Below are 22,774 nucleotides of genomic sequence, written 5' to 3' on the forward strand. Positions count from 1 at the left end.
AGAGCGAGGGGCCTCTGGAAGGGCCCAGAACAGCACCTTCCATCTGTCTTCGCGGCTCCATCGGGCATCTGGCAGCTCCTCCAGAGAGGTCGACAAGAGCATCTCACTGTCTGGTGCCCTTCACGGTCCTGGCACGGGCCGCCACGCAGACGCCGTGCTTATTACCAACCTGTTGCACGCAGTCGGACCCATGGGGCGCAAGCCAGCTGCCCGACCTCGGCTTCCCACACACAGAACTTGGCCAAGTCGCCAGCTCTAGAGGAGACGCTATGCCGACAGCGGACGACCCCGGCTCACTTCCTGCCCCGTCCAGCTGCAGCTCGTGTTCTCTTTCTGAGAACAAGTTCTCAGCGACGCAAACAAGAAAGTCATGTGGCGCATGCAGAAGCCCCAGCCTCGCGCTCCAGATCTCCGGGCCCGGGCTGCCAGCAGCATGCCAGGGCTCTAATCCTTTCCCACTGCTCAGCTGCAGAGCCCGTAATGCCACTTCCAACTCCGAGAGATACGGGAGATGAGATTTTAAAGGGCTGGTTATTTATGGCCTGGCTCCTGATGGAAAGAACAGATGTAATTTCATGGGCTCCATCAGAAGAGAACAGCTTCTCGGGCTGGTTTAAAGCATTGTGATGTGGCAAGAAAGGAAAGGGAAGCAAGGCTGTCACAGACCCACGGGGAGGCAGGAGGTTCTGAGTCTGGGCTGGAACAGGCCCATCCCCTTGCCAGTTCCGGGTGCCACTGGGCTTAACAGCCTCAGCCACGCACCATCTCAGCTGTTTCATGAACATCTCTGCCAGCCTAAGACCTTGACCCTGCCTTGCTCCTGATATTCAAACAGGCTGAAACCCCGGAGAACAGGCATAGACCTTACACCACGTGCCTGTATGAAGTTCAAAGGAAAATAGGGCATTGTGACATGGGCCTTTACACGCGTAATTCCCTCTGCCCGAAATGCTGATCCTGAAGGCCTCCCACGGTGGTTCCTTCTCAACAGTCAAGTCTTAATCTTAGATCCTATCCCCTCAGAGAGGCCGGCCCAGCCCCTTTTACTTAAGAGCTATTATTCCCCATCCTGTTCATTTCCTTCGTGGTACTCATCACAAGCTGTATTTTACGTATATTCTGTGATTCTTTTCTTCATAGCAGTCTCCCCGGCGTAGACCAGAAGTCCCACAGAAACAGAGACCTTATTTGTTTTCTCCACCACTGTATTCCCAATGCCAGGCTCAGTGTCAGACAATGGAAGGGCTTAAGGAGTTTGAATGAGTGAATGATGATGGAAAGATGTTGGCAGGGAAGATGGAGCTGGTAAGGCCGACCGAGATACTGAAGGAGCCACTGCTGATGAAGATGATGCTGGTGCTGATCCTGAGGATGACTTCTCAAGGCCCTGCCAGAAAACGTACTGAAACACCAAACTTTTCAGCCGTAGTTATTCCTGTCCCATGACCATCTCCACTAGTCTCATTGCAAAGAGCGTGTATCAATAGCCAAGGGCGCGGTGTGTGCCCGTATCTTCTTCCTTGCTGTGCCCTTAACTTCCCTCTCTGTGCGCATTTCATGCTGGGGAGGCCAGCAAGCATGACCACCCCCTAGCCCTGCTTCTGCCACTGTGCTCCTCTGCTGAATGACCCCACCACAGCCATCAAGCCAGAAACGGGATTCACCCCAGACTCCTCCCCTGCCTTCATTCCTCCTTTCCACTGAAGCCCCCGAAGCAGCTGATTGTGTATCTGAGGTGTTTTCTGAGATCGCTGCCTCTGCTCCATCCCTTTACAACTGCCATAATTCAAGGCTGGATGGTCTCTTGCCTGAGTGGTCACCGAGTTTTACAGCTGGCTTCTGAACCTTCTATGAACCCAATTAAGATTCAGGGTGATCATGTTCCCCCTCTGCTTAAAATACTTCAATGGATTTCTTTAGTCTATGCAATCCTCTCCCCGTTTATGAACGTGGTGGCAAGGTTCTTTATGACCCATGCTCTTCCTGTGCTCGTCTCAGACCTTGTATCCTGCCCTTGCTCTCTTGCACCCTGCTCCAATGCTCCAAGCACACCAGGGCTCTTTCTGGCTCCACATCTGTGATAAACTTTTAATCACCCCTCAGTTCAACTCCAAAGTCATACCATCTGGGACTCATTCATCTGAGTCCTGCCAGTCGCCCCTCTATTGTGATGGAAGACTGAGTCCTTTTAGGAGGACATTTTTTGTTTCTGTCTTCTTAGTGACCTGGTATTCCTTTGGTGAACCACTTCTTTTGCACTCCCAGTCAGAGGTTTGGGTAGAACAGATAGCTATGTGACCCGGGCCTGGCCAATAAGAATATCATCTAGTTATATATTGATGTTGAGGGCAGAGCACATGATTCAATTCTGGTCCAATCAAAGACCATCTGAGGACTTTTGTGGGAACCACGAGGAAAGACATACTTTCTTTCTGCTAGGACTGCTAAATTGGTAGGATGTAGGAAGCTGATGGTGGTCCGCTCTGCTGCCTCATGGGGAAAGTTTGCCTGAGAGTGAAGCCAAGACCCAGGAAGACAAAGCTGCGGGAGGGGGAGAAGCAATTACAGATGACCTCCTTGATCCAGCAGTGCCTGAAGCCAGTTTGGGCTTCTCAGTTACAGAAGACAACATATCCCCTTTCTAGCTTGAATCAGCTGGAGATGGGTTTCTACATCTTGAAATAATAAAGAATCCTAGCTATTACATTTCTTTTTTAGCCCCAGGGGAACTTCTGTATACCTCTAAGAAAAGTACATAACACATGCTATTGTAAAGCACTTAATTATATGCTTAATTACATGCCTCTCTGCCCTGATTGTGAGCTCCAGGGTCCTGTACAATGCATGGCTATTACAGAAACATCTGTGGAGTAAATAAATATCTCCCTGGGGATGGGGCTGTGTTTTTGTCTCCCTAGAACCTAGCAGAGCCTAGTTCATAGAAGGCTCTCAATAAATGATTACTGAAAATAAATAGGGAAAAAGTAACAAAGAATGAAAATGATCTAAACCAATGGTTTGACAAAATATATGTGAATGAATAAATAAGTGAATAGTTATTAACAAATCCCCATTGGCAGGCTGTTTTCATTCTAATTATATCTGAATCTAATGACTCCTGAATGAAATATCTACTTAAAAGTTGCTGAGATCAAATGGTTCTAGTTGGCTCAAATTCCATGGGCAAAATGCTTAATAATTAAAACTCTGTTTCAAAAGGAGAAATTGTTACTAGCAAAATTTCAAACTGAATGTCTGTATAGTAAATGGGAGTTTTTGTATTCCCACCTATAAAAATAAAAGCAAATTAATGAAGGGAAACAAAGTAAAGAAAAATCCTCAAAGTTGAATCCAGAGTGTAGGTTGAACATGCTTTCTAGGGAAATTCTCTTTTCAAAAACAGCTGAAGGGACTTTCCTGGTGGTGCAGTGGTTAAGACTCTGCATGTCCATTACAGGGGACATGGGTCTGATATATGGTTGGGGAATTAAGATCCCACACGCCTTGGAGTATAGCAAAAAACAAAAAACAAACACTCCCCCCAAAAAAGAAAAAACAAAACCCCAAAACATCTGAAGTCTTTTGGGCGGCCCTGGGGGCAGGACCTGGGAACACTAGGCATTGGAGTCGACTTTCTCCTCTTCTTCCCCAGGTGGAAGGGGCTGCTGAGGCTCAGAGGTGGATGGCAGAGTCTCCAGGGTGGGTGTATGATGGAGAGAATCCTCCCTAGAGAGTCTCTGGGACCAGTTCCTGGGGCTGTGTCTCAGGGGTCAGGGAAGGGGGCTCCTACATTAGCGAGAGACCCAGGCAGCAGCCCCAGAATGATGCCCTCCCGCCCCCTCAGCTCCCTCTCTCATATCAAATGGTACCCACCCTTCAAGGCCTGGCCGAATGCAGGTCCTGCCTGGAGGCCCCAGTCCCCTGCCCCAGGACATATCCTCCTCTAAAATCCTGCGGCGTGCTCTCCTTCCTTTTCTTATTTTCTATGTTCAGTGGAGGCAAGGTGGTCACATAGAGGCCTGTGGAGGCTAGACTTGAGGGCACAGAGGCAGCAGATCCCGAATGACTGCAGTGAAATGAAGAGTGAAACCCAAGCAGACTGAAGGAAGCAAAGAAGAGGCCGAGAGGCCGTGACTCCCGGTACAGCGGCGCCAGGGAAGGTGGGAGAGCGGGCCTGAGTCTACACAGGAATCCTGGACGCGGGAAGGAACTTTGAACTCCCTCCACCATACACATCCTCGTGAACACACCCCTGTGGCTGGCCCTTCAGCTGGCCCCAGGGAAAGGGTGGCTTCCACCTTGAGTGCAGGTCAGGCCATGCCTGCCCTCCCCGTCACAGGAAGAAACAACCACAGGGGAGGAGGAGGCAGTGGAAGAGGAGCCAAGGAGGAAGCAAGGCCCAGCAGGTTCTGCATCCTCATCAATCCGAGACAGCAAGAGCGGCTGTCCCTCCCCGCTCTCTGCAGGATGTCTCCTCCACACTCTGCCCCTTCTTCCCAACCCTGCAGACCCCTCAGGGCCAGGGCAGTGCCCCTGCTCCCAGGCCGACCCAGAGCAGCCATCAGCAGCTGAATGAGTTGAAGTGGCCAGCCCGGGGCCTGGGTGCAGGCAGAGAAGAGGTGCTGCTTCTCACAGTGTGCTCACGACGTGCAGCCCTGGGAAGACAGCTTCAACCAACTCACCCCCACCTGCTGACTTTGCAAGGGTGTCCTCCTGTCTGACCCAGGGGCTCTCTGCCAGTTCCCCTCACCTGGTGCCCAGGTAATTCCCCAGAGCTGGATCAGGCAAGTGTCACTCTGCCTGGTGAGATGCCACTGGGCTTGCAGGCTGGGCCATGGCTGTGGTGGGGTCACCAAGAATCGGGCGAAGCTCAGAGTGGCCTCGTTGTACCCTTTTTCCCTCAGAGAGTGAGCACCTTGCTTCCAGTCCCCATCCCAGGACTGGGTCAGGCAGCAGTTTACATGTTTATCCCTTCCAACATGCCTTGTAGGTTGGTATAAAGAGCCCCATTTTTCAGATGTGGAAACTGAGGTTCAGAGAGATTAGTAAATATCCCAAGATTACACGACGAGGAAGAGGTGGATCGAGGTTTTGAGCTCATGTCTGAGTCCCAAGTCTGCGGTCTCCTCAGTTAGACGCCAAGGTGCAGGCTCGACACCTAAGGTGGGAGACACTACACAGACCTCGCCCATGTTCTGAGGGGTGTCTGGCTTTCTCTCCTCTCAAACAGCTCAGGGGAAGCTCCTGCGGAGATGCCAGGGGAGAGTCCAGCATGAGGCAAAGGGGAGAGATTCTGCGTGGATTCTAACTCACTGATTTCTCCATGATGGAGAGGCCGCCTCTGTAAAGGCCTGGCAATTACTTCTCCTCATTATGATAACATGATCCTAATTCCCACCAGGGACCCAGAAGCCCAGGCTTTAAGAGAAACGTCTGCATCCCCGAGTCCCAGCCCTCTGAAAAGTCCAGGGGCCTCATGAGGAACTGGAGCCGTGGTGAGCATATTTTCATAGAATTGGAGAGGAAGGAATAGGGCTCCCTGAAGATCACTGCCAACAGATGGGGTCAGAGCAGAACAAAGACCACTATCCACCCCTGAGAAGGATCAGTGAGCAAAAATTGGTCCCTAAATTGAGTTCAGTGAGCTAGAAGTATGTGTGTGTCAGGGGGGGTCGACTTGGTGATGTGTGTATGGCAACGACTTGGAGGAGCGTGTGTCCTTTGGCTGTGTGAGTGTGTGTGTGTGAGTGTGTGTGTGTGGTGGGAAGTAATACCAAATCTGCTATGTGGATTGTAACTCTCAAGTCAATTCAAGCCCAATTTGGCTCCTGGTCAATCACACACAAAAAGACAATTAACTTTAGGGAAAGCAGGTCTAAGACACTTGGGACCCCCTCAGCATGGCAGAGTTGCAGGGTTCAGTGCTCACCACAGTAACAAGCTTTTCCCACTCAAAACATGTACGGCCGGATTCCCAGAGGCCAGTAATGGGCAAGCACAGCAGGAAGCGGTAGTCCACGGACGGATGTATAGACATCACAGGCCTTTACGGGCAGACACCCCCCCACCCCCATCTCTCATTATGTCCGTGCCATTGATTATATCCTGCCACATTTTTGGCTTTGAATTGTCCTTTGTTTTATGAAATAATCTTCTGAAGAGTTGGCAGTTTTTTTTTTCTCTAATATCCTTTTTTGACAAAATAAAAAAATTATCAAGCCTATGTTTTCCCAATCATTTGGAACTTGAAGTCCATGAAGTCCAAACCCTAATTTAAACTCTCCTGCTTACATCCTCCTTGGAGGGGGAGGAGAGTGTGGGAACTGAGTCAGGGACAGTCCATGCCACCATCCTCTTCTGAATCATCACAAATCTGCTACCTGATAGAGGAGGAATGATTTAGTCGCTAAGTTGGGTTTGACTCTGCGAACCCATGGACAGGGGCCCACGAGGCTCCTCTGTCCATGGGATATTCCAGGCAAGAACACTGGCATGGGTGGTCATTTCCTTCTCCAGATAAAGGAGATAGTGATTTTTTTTTTCCCTCTCAAAGGTGTATCTGTTTTCTCAATAGATGAAGGGATGTCTAGTTCAAATTCATCTTTCCAGATGCTGTCTTTCTCTGCTTGGTGCAGAACTCAAAAGAACATGTTAAGGTCCTATTGCTTTTATCCGCTGATAAAAGCAATACACTCACAAACCAGGAGCATCGCATTTTCACATGAGTCCAGGGATCCATAAAGGAGAGGGGCTGGGGAGAGAGCGGGTTCTCTGCACAGACGTCCTGAGACTGCAGGTCTGTTCATCCGTAACTGCTATGCAGGTATAAATTAGAACAACAAATGCATCCTGCCTGGCAAGGGTGACACAGACCCTGTAAATGATTATAATTTAATCTTACAGCAGAGTTCTGAATGACTCCCTTAACGATTTCCTCTGCTTAATTCCTTCCCCACTGAGTAACTTAATAGGAAAAGGAATACTCTTTCACGTTTGTTTCCCTCCAGAAGTTTGGACAACCGCATAGACTCACACCTGGGGGGTGGGTGGAAGCTGTGGGAGACCATTTGGCTCACAGATAAACAAGTGCATCGCAGAGGCCTTGGGGTTGGAAGAGAGGCAACCAGCAAGGATATCCATCTCGTTATCTGTTTGCAGAAGTAGAAACTTAGATACAATCTGTCAAGAGACCTGACGGGGTGAACTGTGTCAGTCTCACAAGGGAATGCACCACAGCCGCGACAGTCCTTCACAAACACTGCGTGACATAGTGTGACAACGTGGCTCTTAAGTCCAGCTAACCTGGGGTTGAATCCCAGCTCTGCTCCTTACTACCCGTGTGACATCAAGCCAGTGGCCTAACCACACTGGGCCTCATTTTCCTCATTTATACAAGGAGGAAGATTATGTACCTACTTCATAGATGTCTAAATGAAATTACAGCTGTAAGAGCTTAGAATCGGCCTGCCACATAAAAGCTCAATAAATACTGTTTATTTACTAAATAAATTCTATTCTCATACCTATTACATTTTGGAGACATATGTAATGATATAGGAAAAATTTTCATGATATAACATTCAGTTAAAAATACATAGTTACTGACATATTTTCAGATCATAATTTTTTAATATTAAACATATATATAAATGGCTAGCTATCTTGATCTAGGCAAAGCAAAAAGGCCAAAGGGGAATACATCAAAACGCTAATACTTGTGGGACATCCTTAGTGGTCCAGTGGTTAAGAATCTGCCTTACAGCCTAAAAGAGGGGGGAGTGGGGAGAGGACAGATGCATGTATATGCATGGCTGAGTCTCTTTGCTGTTCACCTGAAACTATCACAACACTGTTTATTGGCTATACCCCAATACAAAATAAAAGGGTTCTTTAAAACATGAATCTGCCTTGCAATGCAAGGGACGTGGGTTCGATCCCTGATGGCAGAATGAAGGTCCCACATGTTGCTGGGCATCTAAGCCCACAAACTGCAACTTGAAGCCCGAGTGCTCTGGACCCTGGGTGCCACAACTAGGGAGCCTGTGAGCCACAAGGAATGATCTCGCATTCTACAGCTAAGACCCAATGCAACCAAATACAAAAAATGTTAATACTTGTTATTCATTTCCCTATACCTTTTAATATTGTCCATGTTTTCTATAAGGAGCATATGTATGACATCAACGATCAGAAAAATAGGTATTTTACAAAAAGAGGGCAGGGAGACAGAAGGTCTTCGGACTGGGCAGGTCACTGGGAGTGCATTTCGGTGGACAGTCATCTAGACTTTCATCCCAACTCCGAGCACCAGATGTCCAGTCACTGCCCCTGGACCAACCTCCACACAGCAATCAGCCATCAGCTCACATCTGCCTCTCTCAACACCCCATCCAGGGTAGTAAATGACCTGACTCGGCCAAGTTTTTGCGACACGCTTATGACACCAAGGTCTTCTGACCCCCAGGTCAACACACCTTCTAGTACAACATGAAATTTGAGTTTCCTGCTCCCTGAAGCTCAAAGTCCATATTTGGCAGGAGTCTGTTCCCACTTTATCCCTCTCAAATAGTCATGCTTGGTGCCTGCGGTGGATTTGTCTGTTTTCCTCACTCTCAAAGGGCCATGTCTTACTCAACTGGCCTTTCCACAACAAAACATGGTATGAAAGAACTGTTCAGCATGAGCCGCTCTTTTTCTTCCTCTCCTCTCCCACCCTTCCTCCCCTTCCCTGCCCACGCCTCTAGCCCGCTGACCACTGTGTCTGTCTTCCCAAGGGACTATCCATCCCTGATGCTTGCAGCTGCTACTTTCTGCTTCACTCAGAGCTCTCAGTGACACTTCCTCCTTCTCAGTCCCAGGCAGCGAGCCCCACCTTCCCCAGCACCACGCAGCAATCAAAACTGCAAAGAAGCACACCTGAGCGCATCCTATTGGCTCCCGATGTTCTGACCCAGGTCCCCCTGCTGCCCTCGTCCTGATAACAGAACCACCAGAACACAAGAGGACATTATGAATGTCACACCACCATTCTTGAGGCTTGTCACCCAAACAGAAAGCGCGACACTCCCTAAGCCAGCCCCAGTTAGGGCCCATCCCATGGGTCCAATCCTGGGAGACCACAAGCAACCAAGGCTGGTAAGCCTTCATCATCCATCTCCTCCCGAACCTGCCGACACCAGAGTCTCCATGGCAGCAAGCACAGCTCACAAAAGCCCTGCTTTGTGGTGAGGCCAAACAATAGGAAGTAGGTTAGCCCTTCCCACAGGAACCAAGACATGATAATGCCTCTCCCGTCTCAGAACCCTGGGTGTGGGAAAAGCAACTGCCACTCAACGTTCTAGTCCCTTTGTTGGATGCTTCCGGCAATGGGACAATATTTCAAATCATTTCACTGAGATCCTATCCATGTCCTGAGACCATTGTTAGTCTTAATGCAAGTTCCCTGACCAAATCCCACCCTCATATTCTTCAGCTAGGACGCGCTTCAAATCAGGTACCCAAGTCACCGTGAAAATTGACCCCAGCTCTGAAAATACGCAGTGACTTCTCATTATGAGGAAAGGAAACTCTCCAGCAGGGGGTAGAACAGGTGGCAAAGGGACCGCCGGCTGCAGGTCTAGGCACTGAGGGGGCCACATCCAGGGAAGCCACAGTTGCAGGGGGCAGGGGAGGGGCAGGGGAGGGAAGGTGCACTTACCAAAGGGAGGAGCCTTCGGTCCCCGTGACTTCCAGGAAGTCGTAACCGTCCTCCAGCTGGAAGTCAATAAAGACCAGGGCGATGGTGTCCCCCAGCTCCGCCAGGATGGTCCAGGTGCAGTCGGCATTGTTGTGGTACTCCGAGGGGAAGTGTGGGCTGGAGATGATGCCGCTCTGGCCCCGCAGTGTCCCGCCGCACGCATCGTCCGCTGTGGGCAGAGACAAGAGGCTCATGTGACTCCAGGTCCTGGTACTTAATCGAGTACTTCATGCACGAGAGGCAGAGAGGACCCTGGGACGTGACCTGCAGAGAGGATGGGCCACAAACTTCCAGAGCCCTTATCATGCACCAGACCCGTTCTGAGAACTTTAGTTCTTCTTCTTCTCACTAAACAGATGAGGAAACCAAGGCACAGGGAGGTAAAGCAACCTGCCTGAGGTCACACAGCCAATGAGCTAGGTCAACTAGCTAGGTGAACTCTGCCTGCTGGAGCATGTTTCTAGCTACTACACCACACTGTTGGGCAATGACCAAGCAAAAAGGAGAAATCAGTTGTCACATTTATTTCCACGGTCATGACTGTGGTGACCAGGACCTTTTTTCCTACCAGATCCTAGGAAACTTTGGATGTGGAAGTGAAAGTGTTAATTGTTTAGTCATGTCTGACTCTTTGGGACCCCATGGACTGTAGACTGCCAGGCTGCTCAGTCCATGGGATTAACCAGGCAGGAATACTCGAGAGGGTTGCCATTTCATTCTCCAGGGGATCTTTCCAACCCAGGGATCAAACCTGGGTTTCCTGCATCACAGGCAGACTCTTGACTGCCTGAGCCACCAGGGAAGCTCTCGGACATAACGGAACAAAACAAAAACTCATCACAATTTCCTGAGGGCAAAACTCGAAGGGCACTCACAGCCTGGCCAGACCTCTGCAATCTTCCCTCCTGCTCCTCGGGACCAGGTCAGCTCAGTTCAAGTGCTGGACATGGTCACACCTCCTGGGCTTTGCTCACACTGCGCCATCTGTCTAGGATGCCCCTTGTCCAGAGGAAGTCTTCCAATGCTTTGAGACCCAACTCCATTGCCACTTCTCAGTAAAGCCTCATTCCCCCATGCTTTTAATAACTGCTCCCTACTCTGTGATCCTGCAGCAAAGTGTGTGACTTCAGACATCATACTTGGCACTGTGTGAATGACCTGTCACACGTCTGTCTGCCACTCTAGGTTCTGAATTTGCAGGAAATCCCAAGGGCAGGGACCATCCCCACAGCACATCCTGGTGGAATCACTGCTCCAGCCTAAATCCCAGCTGAGACTTGATATGCAGAAACAATGGTCCCAGGACCATGCTCTGATATATAACAGCTAAGAACACTGGCTTTCTGATTTTTGCACACTTCAGTGTGTGTCCCTCCCCTGCAGCTTATAGCTGGGTGTCTTAGGGGAAGTTATCCAGATTTCCTAAGCCTGCCCTCCTGGAACTTGTATGCAAGTGGTGGGGGTGGTTTAGTCGCTAAGTTGTGTCCAACTCTTGTGACCCCATGAACTGCAGCCCACCAGGTCCCTCTGTCCATGGGTTCTCCCAGGCAAGAATATTGGAGTGGGTTGCCACTTCCTTCTCCAAGGTGTCTTCCCCACCTAGGGATCAAAACTGCACCTCCTGTATTGCAGGCGGATTCTTCACTGCCGAGCCACCAGGGAAGCCCCTTGTATGCAAGTAAGGGATTGTAATCCACTTAGCAAAAGCTGTATTAGAGATGTGCACTAAATTATAAAGAAAGGAAAATGCAATATCAGGGTTCAAATGTGTATCAGAGGCAGCAGAGTAACAGCAACCAAAGTTACTGTTTATTAAGCACTTACACTGTGCCATGTGCTATGTGAACTACTCTACATATTTAATGACTCTGTGAAATACCATTCCCATTTTACAGGTAAAGAAACCAAGGCACAAAGAGTTTCAGTTATTTGCCAAAGGTACAGCTTATAGTAATTAAAGGAGCTGGGATTTTTAAGCCCAACAGTCTAATTTCAGGGCCAATGTTCTTAACCAACACTCCCTTGTCTCGTAATTCTCACTTTGAGGACAGAGATAAAGTAGCACATTACTTTGCCTGGGTGAGTCAGTTTGGGAAAGCGTAACAGAGGCAGTACTGTTAGAGCAGGGTTTTGAAGAATGAACTGGAGTTCACTATGTAGAGAAGAAATGGAAGGGCATTTAAAAGAAAAGAGAACCAAAGGTCATAACCATGGAAGCACAAAACCACAACAGATCCAAGATAAGTCGTTCGAGATGGTCTATCTAGAACAGAGTGAAAAGAGAGGAATGATGGGTGGTGGTTCAGGAAATGGGAGCCAAGTGATAGAGAACACTGGGCTCCAAAAGACTGGAAGCAGTGGACGGTACTGGAAAGAAACTGGATTTTAGGGTCAGGAAGGTCTAGACTTGAATTTGGGTTCCACAAGTCACCCGCCCATGGGACCTTGGGTGATTTATTTCTCTAAGCTTCATTCTGCTTCTCCGCAGAATGGTTTCTTGTGACAGCCGAATGGGATAATGAATATGACAGTACCGAGCATTAGCCAGTGACAGGCATGTGCTAGACGCCCAACTAAAGGCAAATCCTCCCTTTCCTTCCACTTCATCCTGAGGATCAAAGACAGTGAGGAAACAGGATTAAATCTGCATCTTAGAAAGACCACTGTGGCACAGACGAGGTCTGAGCTGGGGCAGTGGGCAGGACGCTGTCAGTAGGCAGAGCCACCAAAGTCAGGGTAAGGCCAGAAGCGAGCCGAGCTAAGGTCCTGAGGAGGGTGGGAGTTGGGCCTGCCTGACAGCAAGTTAAGCAGTAGAATCCATAGGACTAGCACTCGGGAGGCATGAATGAGCCGCAAGCTCCAGGCACGAGTGTCTGGAGGGACAGCAGACACCACTTCCTGTGCCGGGGGGCCCAGGATGGGGGCACACCTTATGGCGTATAAGGCAGGCAGTGTTGGACAACATGGGGTGGAGTGCATGCAGGGGGCATCCTAGTGGAGAGATGGAGCTGATAGCTGGATACACAGAAGCAGTGTGGGATGGAGACAAAAGTGAGTTTATTCAGAGGTCCTGAACTAGCCTTACTAATGTCATTCTACAGGGTTAAGCTCTATTCAAGACAATAAGCCCATTTCTTTTCTTTCTTTTATTTTTGGCCGTGCCATGCAGCATGTGGGATTCTAGTCCACTAACCAGGGATCAGACCTGTTCCTCTGCAATGGAAGTGTGCAGCCTCAACCTCTGGGCCACCAGGGAAGTCCTGAGAATGAGCCCATTCTTAAATTCAGCTCCTTGGTGTGTACAAGCACAGAAATGAAGGCGTCTCATTCAGCAGGTACTCAGGAAAGTTTCCCTCCCACACTCATTAGGTGAGCAGCTACTCTGTGCTAGACACTGGGCCAGGACCAGCACTACATCATGAAAAGCATGCTCTCATCCCTGCCCGGAGAGTTTCTCTGAGTGGGGGCAGCCAGGCAAACATGCAGTGGCTCCCAGAACTGTTATAACCAAGGGGTCAAGGCACAATGACAGCTGAGGGGACTTAAGAAGGCTTCACGCAAGAGGCAACGTTTGTGCTGAGACATCCATTCATTCATTCAACAAACATTTACTGAGTATCTATTATGTGTCAGGCACTGTTTGAGGTACAAAGGATTCATCTGCAAATAAAAGAAAATCCCTACCCTCGTGAAGCTGACATTCCAGTCGGAAGAAAACAGACAATACTCAAGATAAATAAGTAAACTTCTTCCCTAAGTAAACTTCTTTCCCAGCAGTAAAGAATCCACCTGCCAATGCAGGAGATGAGGGTTCAACCACAGGTTTGATCCCTGGGTCAGAAGATTTCCTTGGAGAAGGAAATTACAACCCACTCCAGTATTCTTGCCTGGGAAAGCCCATGGACAGAGGAGCCTGGTGGGCTACAGTCCTTGGGATGGCAAAATGGTCGGACACAACTGAGCGACCAAGCAGCACACAATGGTAAGTGAAGTGGTGAGCAATACAGGAGGAGGATGGGAGGACCTTGCTCTAGAAGTGGGGGTGTGGGCGTTGCATAAAAGGGGTCAGAGAAGGCCTCACTGGGAAGCTGACATTTAAACCAAGACCTGGGGGAGGCAGAGGGGAAGCCAGGTGGTCATCTGGAGGAATAGCATTCGAGATAGAACAGCAAATGCAAAGGCCCTGGTGTGCAGAGGCCTGGCGCTGCTGAAGAGCTTCAAGAAACCCAAGGGGATGGCACACTGGGAGTCAGGAGGAGAGGGGCAGGGATGGGGCCCCATGGAGGACCTTCGAGGCCACTTCTAGGTCTTGGGGTTTTACTTGAGTGGCGGTTCTGAGCAGAAGACCTCATCTGACTGGTGTATTAATAGGACCCCTTGAGCTGCTGTGTAGACAACAGACCAAAGAGGAAGAGGGCAGAAGCAAGAGGCTTGTAGAGGCCCCTGCACTGATTCAGGAGAGAGACGTTGGTGGCTTGGGCCAGGGAAATGGAGTCAGTGTCTGGCTGCATTTTGAATGCTGAGCTGGTGGGATTGAGGGCTGACTGCCAGGTAGGATCAGGAGAAAGGGTGTCCTAGGCAGAGGAAAGGCAGGAGCAAGGCAGCTGCAGGGGCACGTGGGGCATTTAGAGACATAGTCAGGATTATCTGAACTCAAAGGGCAACACAGAGATGGCAGAGCTGGGTGGGTGGGAAGGAAGGGCTGCCTGGTGAAGAGCCTCAGATACGAGGTAAAGGACTGCAGCTCTGTTCTTCTCTTCCTCCCTTTTTTCTCCTGCTGCCTCCAATCCAGGTGACCTGCCCCCATAAAGGAGGGTGGGAGGAAAGGTAGACATATTTGCTTTGCGCAGTTTTAAATCGAGTTTTCCCGGTGCTGTTTGTCGTATCCAATTGCACGGTATTTCCTGGGTATCTCTCTGGCAGAAGCTTGTGAAGTCTGACATCCAAGGCAGAGTTTGTCTCCTTCTGATGTAAATAACTTCACCGTGACCAGTACCGGGGAGATAAGCCCCAGGAGCCAGCCAGCAAGCGGGAGATCTGTCAGCGTCACTCCCAGAAAGCGCTGGGCCTGTGGCCTGCAAGAGCCCCACACTGGCCCTGTCTATCCCAAGTGAACGTGGCTACACCCTTAGCCACAGTGGCTTCATCTTGACTCCACTGAAGTTTAGGAAAATCACGGTCACAGGACAGACGCTTGGCCTGGACCTTGAAAAAGGAATAGGCAAGCATGGAGGGAGAGAAAAAATGGGCTTCCCCGCAGAGGAAGCAGGGCATTTGAGGGCAAGGGGGGCCCTAATGGGCTTGGTGTGCTTGGGAAGTGGGCCACTTTCCCTCCAGGTGGTGTAGGATGCATGAGATGAACGGTGGGGGGGACGTGGAAAGGGAGGTGGAGGTCCGATCAGAAAGGCCTTGGAGGGCTTGCTAAAGGGAGGGATTCTACCCTGCTGGTGCCGGGGAGACTGTCAGGACTGTCAGCAGGGAGTGAAAGCCAGGTCTGCTTTAGAAAGTGACTCTGGTCCCTGCATGATGGATGGATGCTGTGGTTTGGGGGGTGGCAAGGATGGCAGGCAGGGAGAAGTAGTGAGGAGAACGGTGAAGAGGCCATTCCCACCGTCAGAGCCTGAACTCTGAGCCGTGGGAAAGCGGAGAAGGAGCAGAAGAGATCCAAGAGCAAGTCTCGGGGAGAAACAAGAGGATGTGGCCTCTACCCTGGAGTGGACCGCAAAGGAGAGGAGGAGGGAAAGCGGACCCTGAGGTCTGCAGTGGGCCAAAAGCGCTGATTACGGCAGTGATGGGGACGGGGTGCCGCTTCCCCACCCCCACACTGGTGGTGAGTGCAGAAGAGGCTGAAAAGTCGCCATGCACATGGGCTGGGGGCACCATGGAGAGGGCCCGGAGCCTGGAGCCCAAGAGGCTGGGAGTGGGTCAGGCTCCATGGGAGCGTAGAAGGCCGGGAACAGAAGCAATATTTAATGGGCAGCAGACAGAAGCAGAGGCTCCTGAAAGGAGGCAGAGAAGGAGCAGTCGGGTAGAGGTTAGAGGGGAAACCCTCGGGTGGAAAGGTGAGGGAGCAGGGAAGGAGCTCAGGGACCTTGAGCTGTCTCCAGGGGCCATCGCGTGTGCAGAGCCTCCAGCCTCCCGCCTGTCTCCAAGCATCCCTCCTGCACTTGCCCACCCATTCCTCACACAGAGGCCTGTTCAGTTCAGGTGCTCAGTCGTGTCTGACTCTTTGTGACCCCATGGACTGCAGCACGCAAAGCCTCCCTGTTCATCACCAACTCCTGCAGTTTACAAACTCATGTCCATTGAGTCGGTGATGCTATCCAACTATCTCATCCTCTGTCATCCCCTTCTCCTCCCACCTTCAGTCTTTCCCAGCATCAGGGTCTTTTCAAATGAGTCAGCTCTTCGCATCAGGTGGCCAAAGGATTGGAGTTTCAGCTTCAGCATCAGTCCTTCCAATGAACATTCAGGACTGGTTTCCTTTAGGATGGACTGGTTGGATCTCCCTGTTGTCCAAGGGACTCTCAAGAGTCTTTTCCAACACCATAGTTCAAAAGCATCAGTTGTTCGGTGCTCAGCTTTCTTTACAGTCCAACTCTCTAGTGATCCCAATAAGAACACACCTGATGACACCACGCCCCTCCATAGGAAGCTTCGACAACTCTGTTGTCCTTCAGGAGAAAGCGGAATCTCTGGGGGCTGACAAGGACCTCACAGGGCCTCCCCTCATACCAGCCGCTCCCCCACCTACTTCCCATAACCACACTGGCCTCCTCCCAGCTCTTCTGCTGCACCAAGCATCCCTCTGCCCAAGTACCTGTGAAAAGGCTATTCTCTCTTTCTGGAACCTTCTTCCCTACCTCCTTGGGCCTGGTTGGCCCCTCCTTAGCCTTTAGGTACCAATTTAAGAGTCATTTCCTCAAGGATGTTTCCAGAAACAGAATACCCCCTCTCCCCATCATATATTTTCAGAGTACCACATACTTTACCATAATTAATTGATCAACTGAGTAATTTAATGTCTAGACAGTAAAATCGGTGAGTGCAGGGTCCATGTCTGTTCTGTCCCCAGCACCTACCACACTTTCTAGTATATAGGAGGCACCCAGTAAATACCTGATGAACAAATAAATCAAACAGGAAACTGAAGCTCAGAAAGATTCAGTAACTTTCAGAAGGTGATACAGTAGGAGACCAAGTTGGGACTCCAGCTGAGCCTCTTTGGCACCTGGACTATGGTCTCCTCTACTGGGGAAGCTGGTAAAGAATCCGCCGCAATGCGGGAGACCTGGGTTCCATCCCTGGGTTGGGAAGATCCCCTGGAGAAGGGAAAGGCCATCCACTCCAGTATTCTGGCCTGGAGAATTCCATAGACTATACAGTCCATGGGGTCGCAAAGAGTCAGACACGACTGAGCAACTTTCACTTCACTTCATGACATCACACCTCCTGAAACTGAGCAGGACCCTGCAGGATTTTTTCAGGGACAGAGCCTCCCCCCCATGCCCCACCCCCCACACACATTCTCGGTATCTCTTGTTTCTTTAGCCTCCTAGGTCTTCTTCCAATTCCAAAGAGTAAATAAAATTAGAAAAATGAGAAAATTCAGAAACAAAGGAAGAGTCAAGGCAGACAAATTAATACAGCTACATCTGTGTCTCCATTTCTTCTCTGTAAATAGGTTCATCCATGCTAATTTTCTAGATTCCATATATATCCATTAATATATGATATTTTCCTCTTTCTGACTTCACTCTGTATAACAGGCTCTAGGTCCATCCACCGTACTTCTACTGACTCAAGTTCATTCCCAAATGTCCCACTTTTAGTCAATGCCATCTAAACTGTGCGGAACTGAGGTACTCGGGAGTCTGAGACCCTGTGGCTAGAGGCACAAGTCTTCTCTGAAGATGGCACCTTTGCTGGTGGGATCTTCCCTCCCTCTTAGGCTCCTCTGACACCCTTGTTCCTGCATCATCCTGTTTTGATTGAAGATGCTGTAAAAGTTGTTTGGAGATTTTCTCACACTTTAAACAAGGCATCATATTTCATGCTTACAACCTCAGAGTCGTAAAATATAACCTTCAGCTGACACCACACTCCTAAAATATTAATTTACACCTCCTCCTTCTCTGGCGATGGGCATTCTCCATCGCCATTAAGTCATGTCTATCCTAGGGTGCAGGTGTGTTATGCTGATAGTTGCCTTTCCAAGTTTATGGCTTTATTTATGATCGTCTTTAAGTTCCGCTGAAATTTCCTCAATTAACTATAATTTTAGGAACTCTCCCTCAGCCCCCTGTGATGGCTGCTAACTCTCTGGTGACTCACAAATTTCAGGAAGGGATGGAGGAACTTGCGTCATGCCCCTCCCCACCCCCCACCATTTGAAACCAACTCCAGTGCACTATCTTGCATGCCTAGAAGCTGTGAGGTCTTCGGCACTGGGTTTCTGACCATGTCTTCCCTGCTCAAGGCTACTCAGCTTCTGAGAAAAGGAAAATCTCAATCGGCCCCACTTGGAGAGAAGCCGCCATCTGACAACCCAAGTGCAAGGCTGAGAGAGCCAGGGCATGAGAGCCCCAAAGACGCAGGCAGTGCCCCTCTTTCCTTCTCCCGCGAAGCTCAGAGTTCCTCATCAGTTCCCTCTTCTGGGGGCTCAGAATTCTGCCCTTTTTGTTGCTGTTGTTGTCCAGTGGCTCAGTCGTGTCTGACTCTCTGTGACCCCGTGGACTGCAGCACACCAGGCTCCCATGTCCTCCACTATCTCCTGGAGTTTGCTCAAATTCATGTCCGTTGAGTCAGTGATGCCATCCAACCATCTCATCCTCTGTCGTCCCCTTCTCCCGCCTTCAGTCTTTCCCAGCATCAGGGCCTTTTCCAATAGGTCAGCTCTTCATATCAGGTGCCCCTTTATCCTTGGCTTTCTTGAGGACACCCCTTCTTTTTATTTAGTGGGAATATAACTGCTTTACAATGTTGTGTCAGTTTCTGCTGTACAACACTGTGAATCAGCTGCCCTCTTGGGCCCCTCCCACCCACCTCTAGATCAGCAGAGAGCACCGCATTGAGTTCCCTGTGCTACATAGCAGCTGCCCTCTACCTAGCTATTTTATACACAGGAGTATACCCAGTGCTTCTCTCAGTTCATCCCACAAGGACACCTCGTTCTAAAATGAAGAAACTGCCAGTTGCCCAAGAGCATCACTATTTCTGCCACCCCCAGCCTCCTTCCACTGAGGTCGCCCCCGAGGTGCTGTTCCGAGAGGACACGGTGCTCAGTGAGGCACCTCTTCTCGGTTGCGCTTCCATTACAGGCCAGATGTCACGGCAGATGCTTCCCCTGCATCTGCATTTTCTCATTTGATTCTCTACCTGCTCAAAGAGACAGGTGTTATGTCATCCACACTTTACAGAGGAGAAAACTGAGGCTCAGAGAGTTTTCTAAACTGGCCCACGGTCACATGGCTACTGAATGCTGGGTCCAGGATTCGAATCCAGGATGCTCAGACTCCACGCCATTATCCACCTCTTTCTCTGCCTCTCGGGTCTTGGCCCCTGCGATGCCAGTCCTGACACAGGCTCCTGGAAGCCCCAGACCCCAGAGCGGGGTTTTGCAGGTGGGAGAAGCTTCCTCCTGCTCTCCTTCTCTTCTCCTGAGGGGCCTGAGGCAGGGGCTGTGTGCTATCTCCACAAGGAGGGCCTCACCACTTATGATCAGGTAGAGCTGGGCAAGTTCTTGGGTCAGGTTTCTTCATAGGAAACCTGGGTCCCTCAGACCCTGGCCCCCATCCTCAAGCAGCAATGCCCAGCAGAACCACCTCAGGCCCTTCCCTGAGGTTTCTCTCCTAAGGAGCTTCTGGGACAAGTTCAAGAGGAAGGTCAAAGGGAAACCACAGGAGACGGGGCAGCCCCTGGCCTGGCTGACCCATGTAGGGGATGTACCTCAGCGGGGCCAGGCCCTCTGCTGCACACAGCGTGTTCATCAACTTCAGCCTCCCTTTGCTTATGAGTTAAGTACGGCTCTTCTTATCATCCACAGGTGAGAAGACCAGGGCACAGGAAGTTGAGCAACTAGCCCAAAGTCACTCAGACAGGATTGAATCCAGGTGACTGGACTCCAGAGACCACGTTCTGAGTGGTTTTGCTAGAGTAACAGTAGTGATGGCAATAAAGATAAGTGAGCATGTTAGTCATTCAGCTGTGTCTGACTCTTTGCGACGCCATGGACTATAGCCCTCCAGGCTCCTCTGTCCATGGACTTTTCCAGGCAAGAATACTGGAGTGGGTAGCCATTCCCTTCTCCATGGGATCTTCCCTACCCAGGGATAGAACCCAAGTCTCCTGCATTGCAGGCAGATTCTTTACTGTCTGAGCCACCAGTGATGGCAAAGACGACAGAAGTAGGACCAGCGATCTCAGTGGCAGCGGAGGGACACTGTAGTTAGGAATGTTCTCTGGGAGCCACAGTCCCTTCCAAGGCTCCATGGTCAGAAACACTCAGTGTTCACACTGCCCGCCATGGCATTTGGTGCCTGCTGTATGTTGTATAATTGGCTCAGCACAACGGGGCCCAGCGTGCAGTGCCCAGGCCCTCTAAGCTATTTCCATCACCACGTTGGCTCTCTTATCCCTCTCCTGATCTTTCTAGCTCTGAACTGCCTCTAGCTGTAGAACTGATACCCTCTACTTGGAGATATCATAGGCTTTTCAAACTTGACCTAGACAAAATGAGCTCTCTTGACTGTCTTTAGGGTACACACTTCCTGCTCCCTGCTCCAGTCATCCCCATTTTGGTTACTGGCATCCCCACCCTGCCAGCACTCCAGAAGGAGCCTAGGAGTCAACCTTGACCCATTGTTCCACCAGCACCTGCATTCATTTCATCACAAGGCTGCTGCCTGTGCTCCTAAACCACAGACCCAATCTGCCCCCTTCCCTCCATCTCTACCATGGCCACCCTTGACTGAGATGCATCAGCTCCAGCCTGCACACCTGCAATAGCTGCCTCCTAACTGGCTTTCCAGCTTCGCCTCTTGCCAACTAAAAGCCCTCTCCCTTCTAGCATCCAAAATTTTTTTTTAAGTCAGTTCAATTGTGCCACTCCTGTGCATAAAGCTCTTCCCTGGCTACCTCCTGAACTTTGAATCAAACCCAAACTTCTTGTTCCAAACTTGTCCACAGCCCCATCTACTCCCCTCATCTCCTCCCCTGACTCTGCATTGCCCCGAGGACTGGTTTTCTCTTCTTCTAACATGTCAAGCCCTCTTCCACCTGAGGGTATTTGCATCTGTGGTTCCTTTTCCCAGGTCTTCACACAATAGGCTCCTTCTTGTCAATCAGGCGTGCTAAGTCACTTCAGCCAAGTCCGACTCTACGCAATCATATAGACTACAGACTGCCAGGTTCCTCTGTCCATGGGATTCTCCAGGCAAGAATACTGGAGTGGATTGGCATCCCCTCCTTCAGGGGATCTTTCCGACCTAGGGATTGAACCCACATCTCTTGATATCTCCTGCACTGGCAGGTGGATTCTTTACCACCAGCACCATTCTGGGAGGCCCTGTCATGCAGGACGCAGTTCAAATGTCACCTCCTGAGAGTCCTCTCCTGACAGCTCCCTTCCTTATCATTAGCTAGTTCAGCTCCCTCATAGTTCCAGTGGTAATCTGAAAATTGTTTCTTTGACTTTTGTCTGTTTCTGCCTCCCAGATGCTAAAGTGTAAACTCTATGAGCTCATGGAACTTGGTCTGACTTCTTAATCACTGCAGTTCTCTGCATCTAGAACAATATCTGGCACTTAACAAGAATTTAATAAAGATTGAGTCAGTGACTGGCTAGCACACAGTAGGTACTCAATCAAAAGTTGTTAAATTAACTCCTGGGATTTCCTAGAAAGTCCAGTGGTTAAGACTTTGTCTTCCAACACAGGGGGTGTGGGTTCGATGTCTGATTGAGAAGCTAAGGTTCCACATGCCTCATGGCTAAAAAATCAAAACATAAAACAGAAGCAATATTATAACAAATTCAATAAAGACTTTTAAAAAAAAAGGTCCATGTCAAAAAAAAATCTTTTAAAAAAGTTGTTAAATGCTGAGCAAATGAATGTGTACACAATCACCCTTTAAGGCTACTACTCATGTCCTGGCTTTAAGATTCAGGCTTGGCGGCAGGCCAGTGACCCACAGCTCTGAGCTGGCATGGCTAGAGTTGAATGTAGGTTTGAATCTATGCTCTCTCCATGCCGGAATTCTGCTTCTATCTCATATTTTGCAGGCTTTCTCCCTGGATCCAGAACATTTGGAATACAGCTGGGCACTAGCCATCCAAGCTGCTGCAGACCAAGTGCCCATCTCCCTGGGTTTGGGGGCAGCCTGGACTCGGACTTCAGAGACCAAGTCTATCTTGTTCAGGCTGCTCTCTTTCTACCATCTGCCTCTCAGCCCCCAGAGCATATGAACCCCTTTCTTTCCCCCTGCAGCCCTTTTTGATCCAGGGCCAATGCGCCTCACAAGTCAGAGGCCCACTGCTGAAATCCACACGGTCTTCCTTGTGAATCAGAAAGGTTCAACAAGGTTTAGGGCCTCCAAGGAGATCTGCCTTTGAAAAGATGCCCCCAAATAACACAAACTGAAGGGAAATCTTGCCTCCTTCCCTTTGCCAGCTGGGCCAAACCTTGATGAGCTAGTAGCCTTGGGATGGGCCTCCTGAGAGGTCAGATTCACTCCTGCTCTGCCCCCAGGCTCCAGTTGGTCCCTGTTCCCTCTTCATCTGGGCTGTGTCTCCAAGTCTTCCTTTCAGCCAGGTGGGTGGCATGTACTGTTTGAGGCAGAGGTACACCATCCTTCAACATGTTCTGCGAAGCCTTGGACCCAAAGAGCTCATGTCACTCCAAGCAGCTGGGCAGGTGGACTAACCCAGGCCAGTAATTTCTCCCTTGGGTTCACAGGCCTACATAATCCTGATGGTGAATCAGACCCATCCAGCCATCCTTCACTCAGCAAGTATTTACGGGCCACTGCCCAATGGATGAA

At 50.0% G+C, this 22,774-nt stretch overlaps 1 protein-coding gene across 1 annotated transcript in view; it reads right to left on the minus strand.

The window, feature by feature from the left end:
* CSMD2 (CUB and Sushi multiple domains 2) overlaps window positions 1-22,774 on the minus strand; it is a 695,284-nt gene that overhangs the window by 416,205 nt on the left and 256,305 nt on the right. The window contains exon 5 of the mRNA XM_088835123.1: window positions 9,698-9,905. Within this exon, the coding sequence (XP_088691249.1) occupies window positions 9,698-9,905 (208 nt within the window). The remainder of the gene's footprint in view (window positions 1-9,697; window positions 9,906-22,774) is intronic.

Source organism: Moschus berezovskii, chromosome 4 (genome assembly GCF_049115385.1).
Source record: "Moschus berezovskii isolate FMDL1 chromosome 4, NW_MosBer_1.0, whole genome shotgun sequence".
In the NCBI taxonomy this organism is placed as follows: Eukaryota; Metazoa; Chordata; class Mammalia; order Artiodactyla; family Moschidae; genus Moschus; species Moschus berezovskii.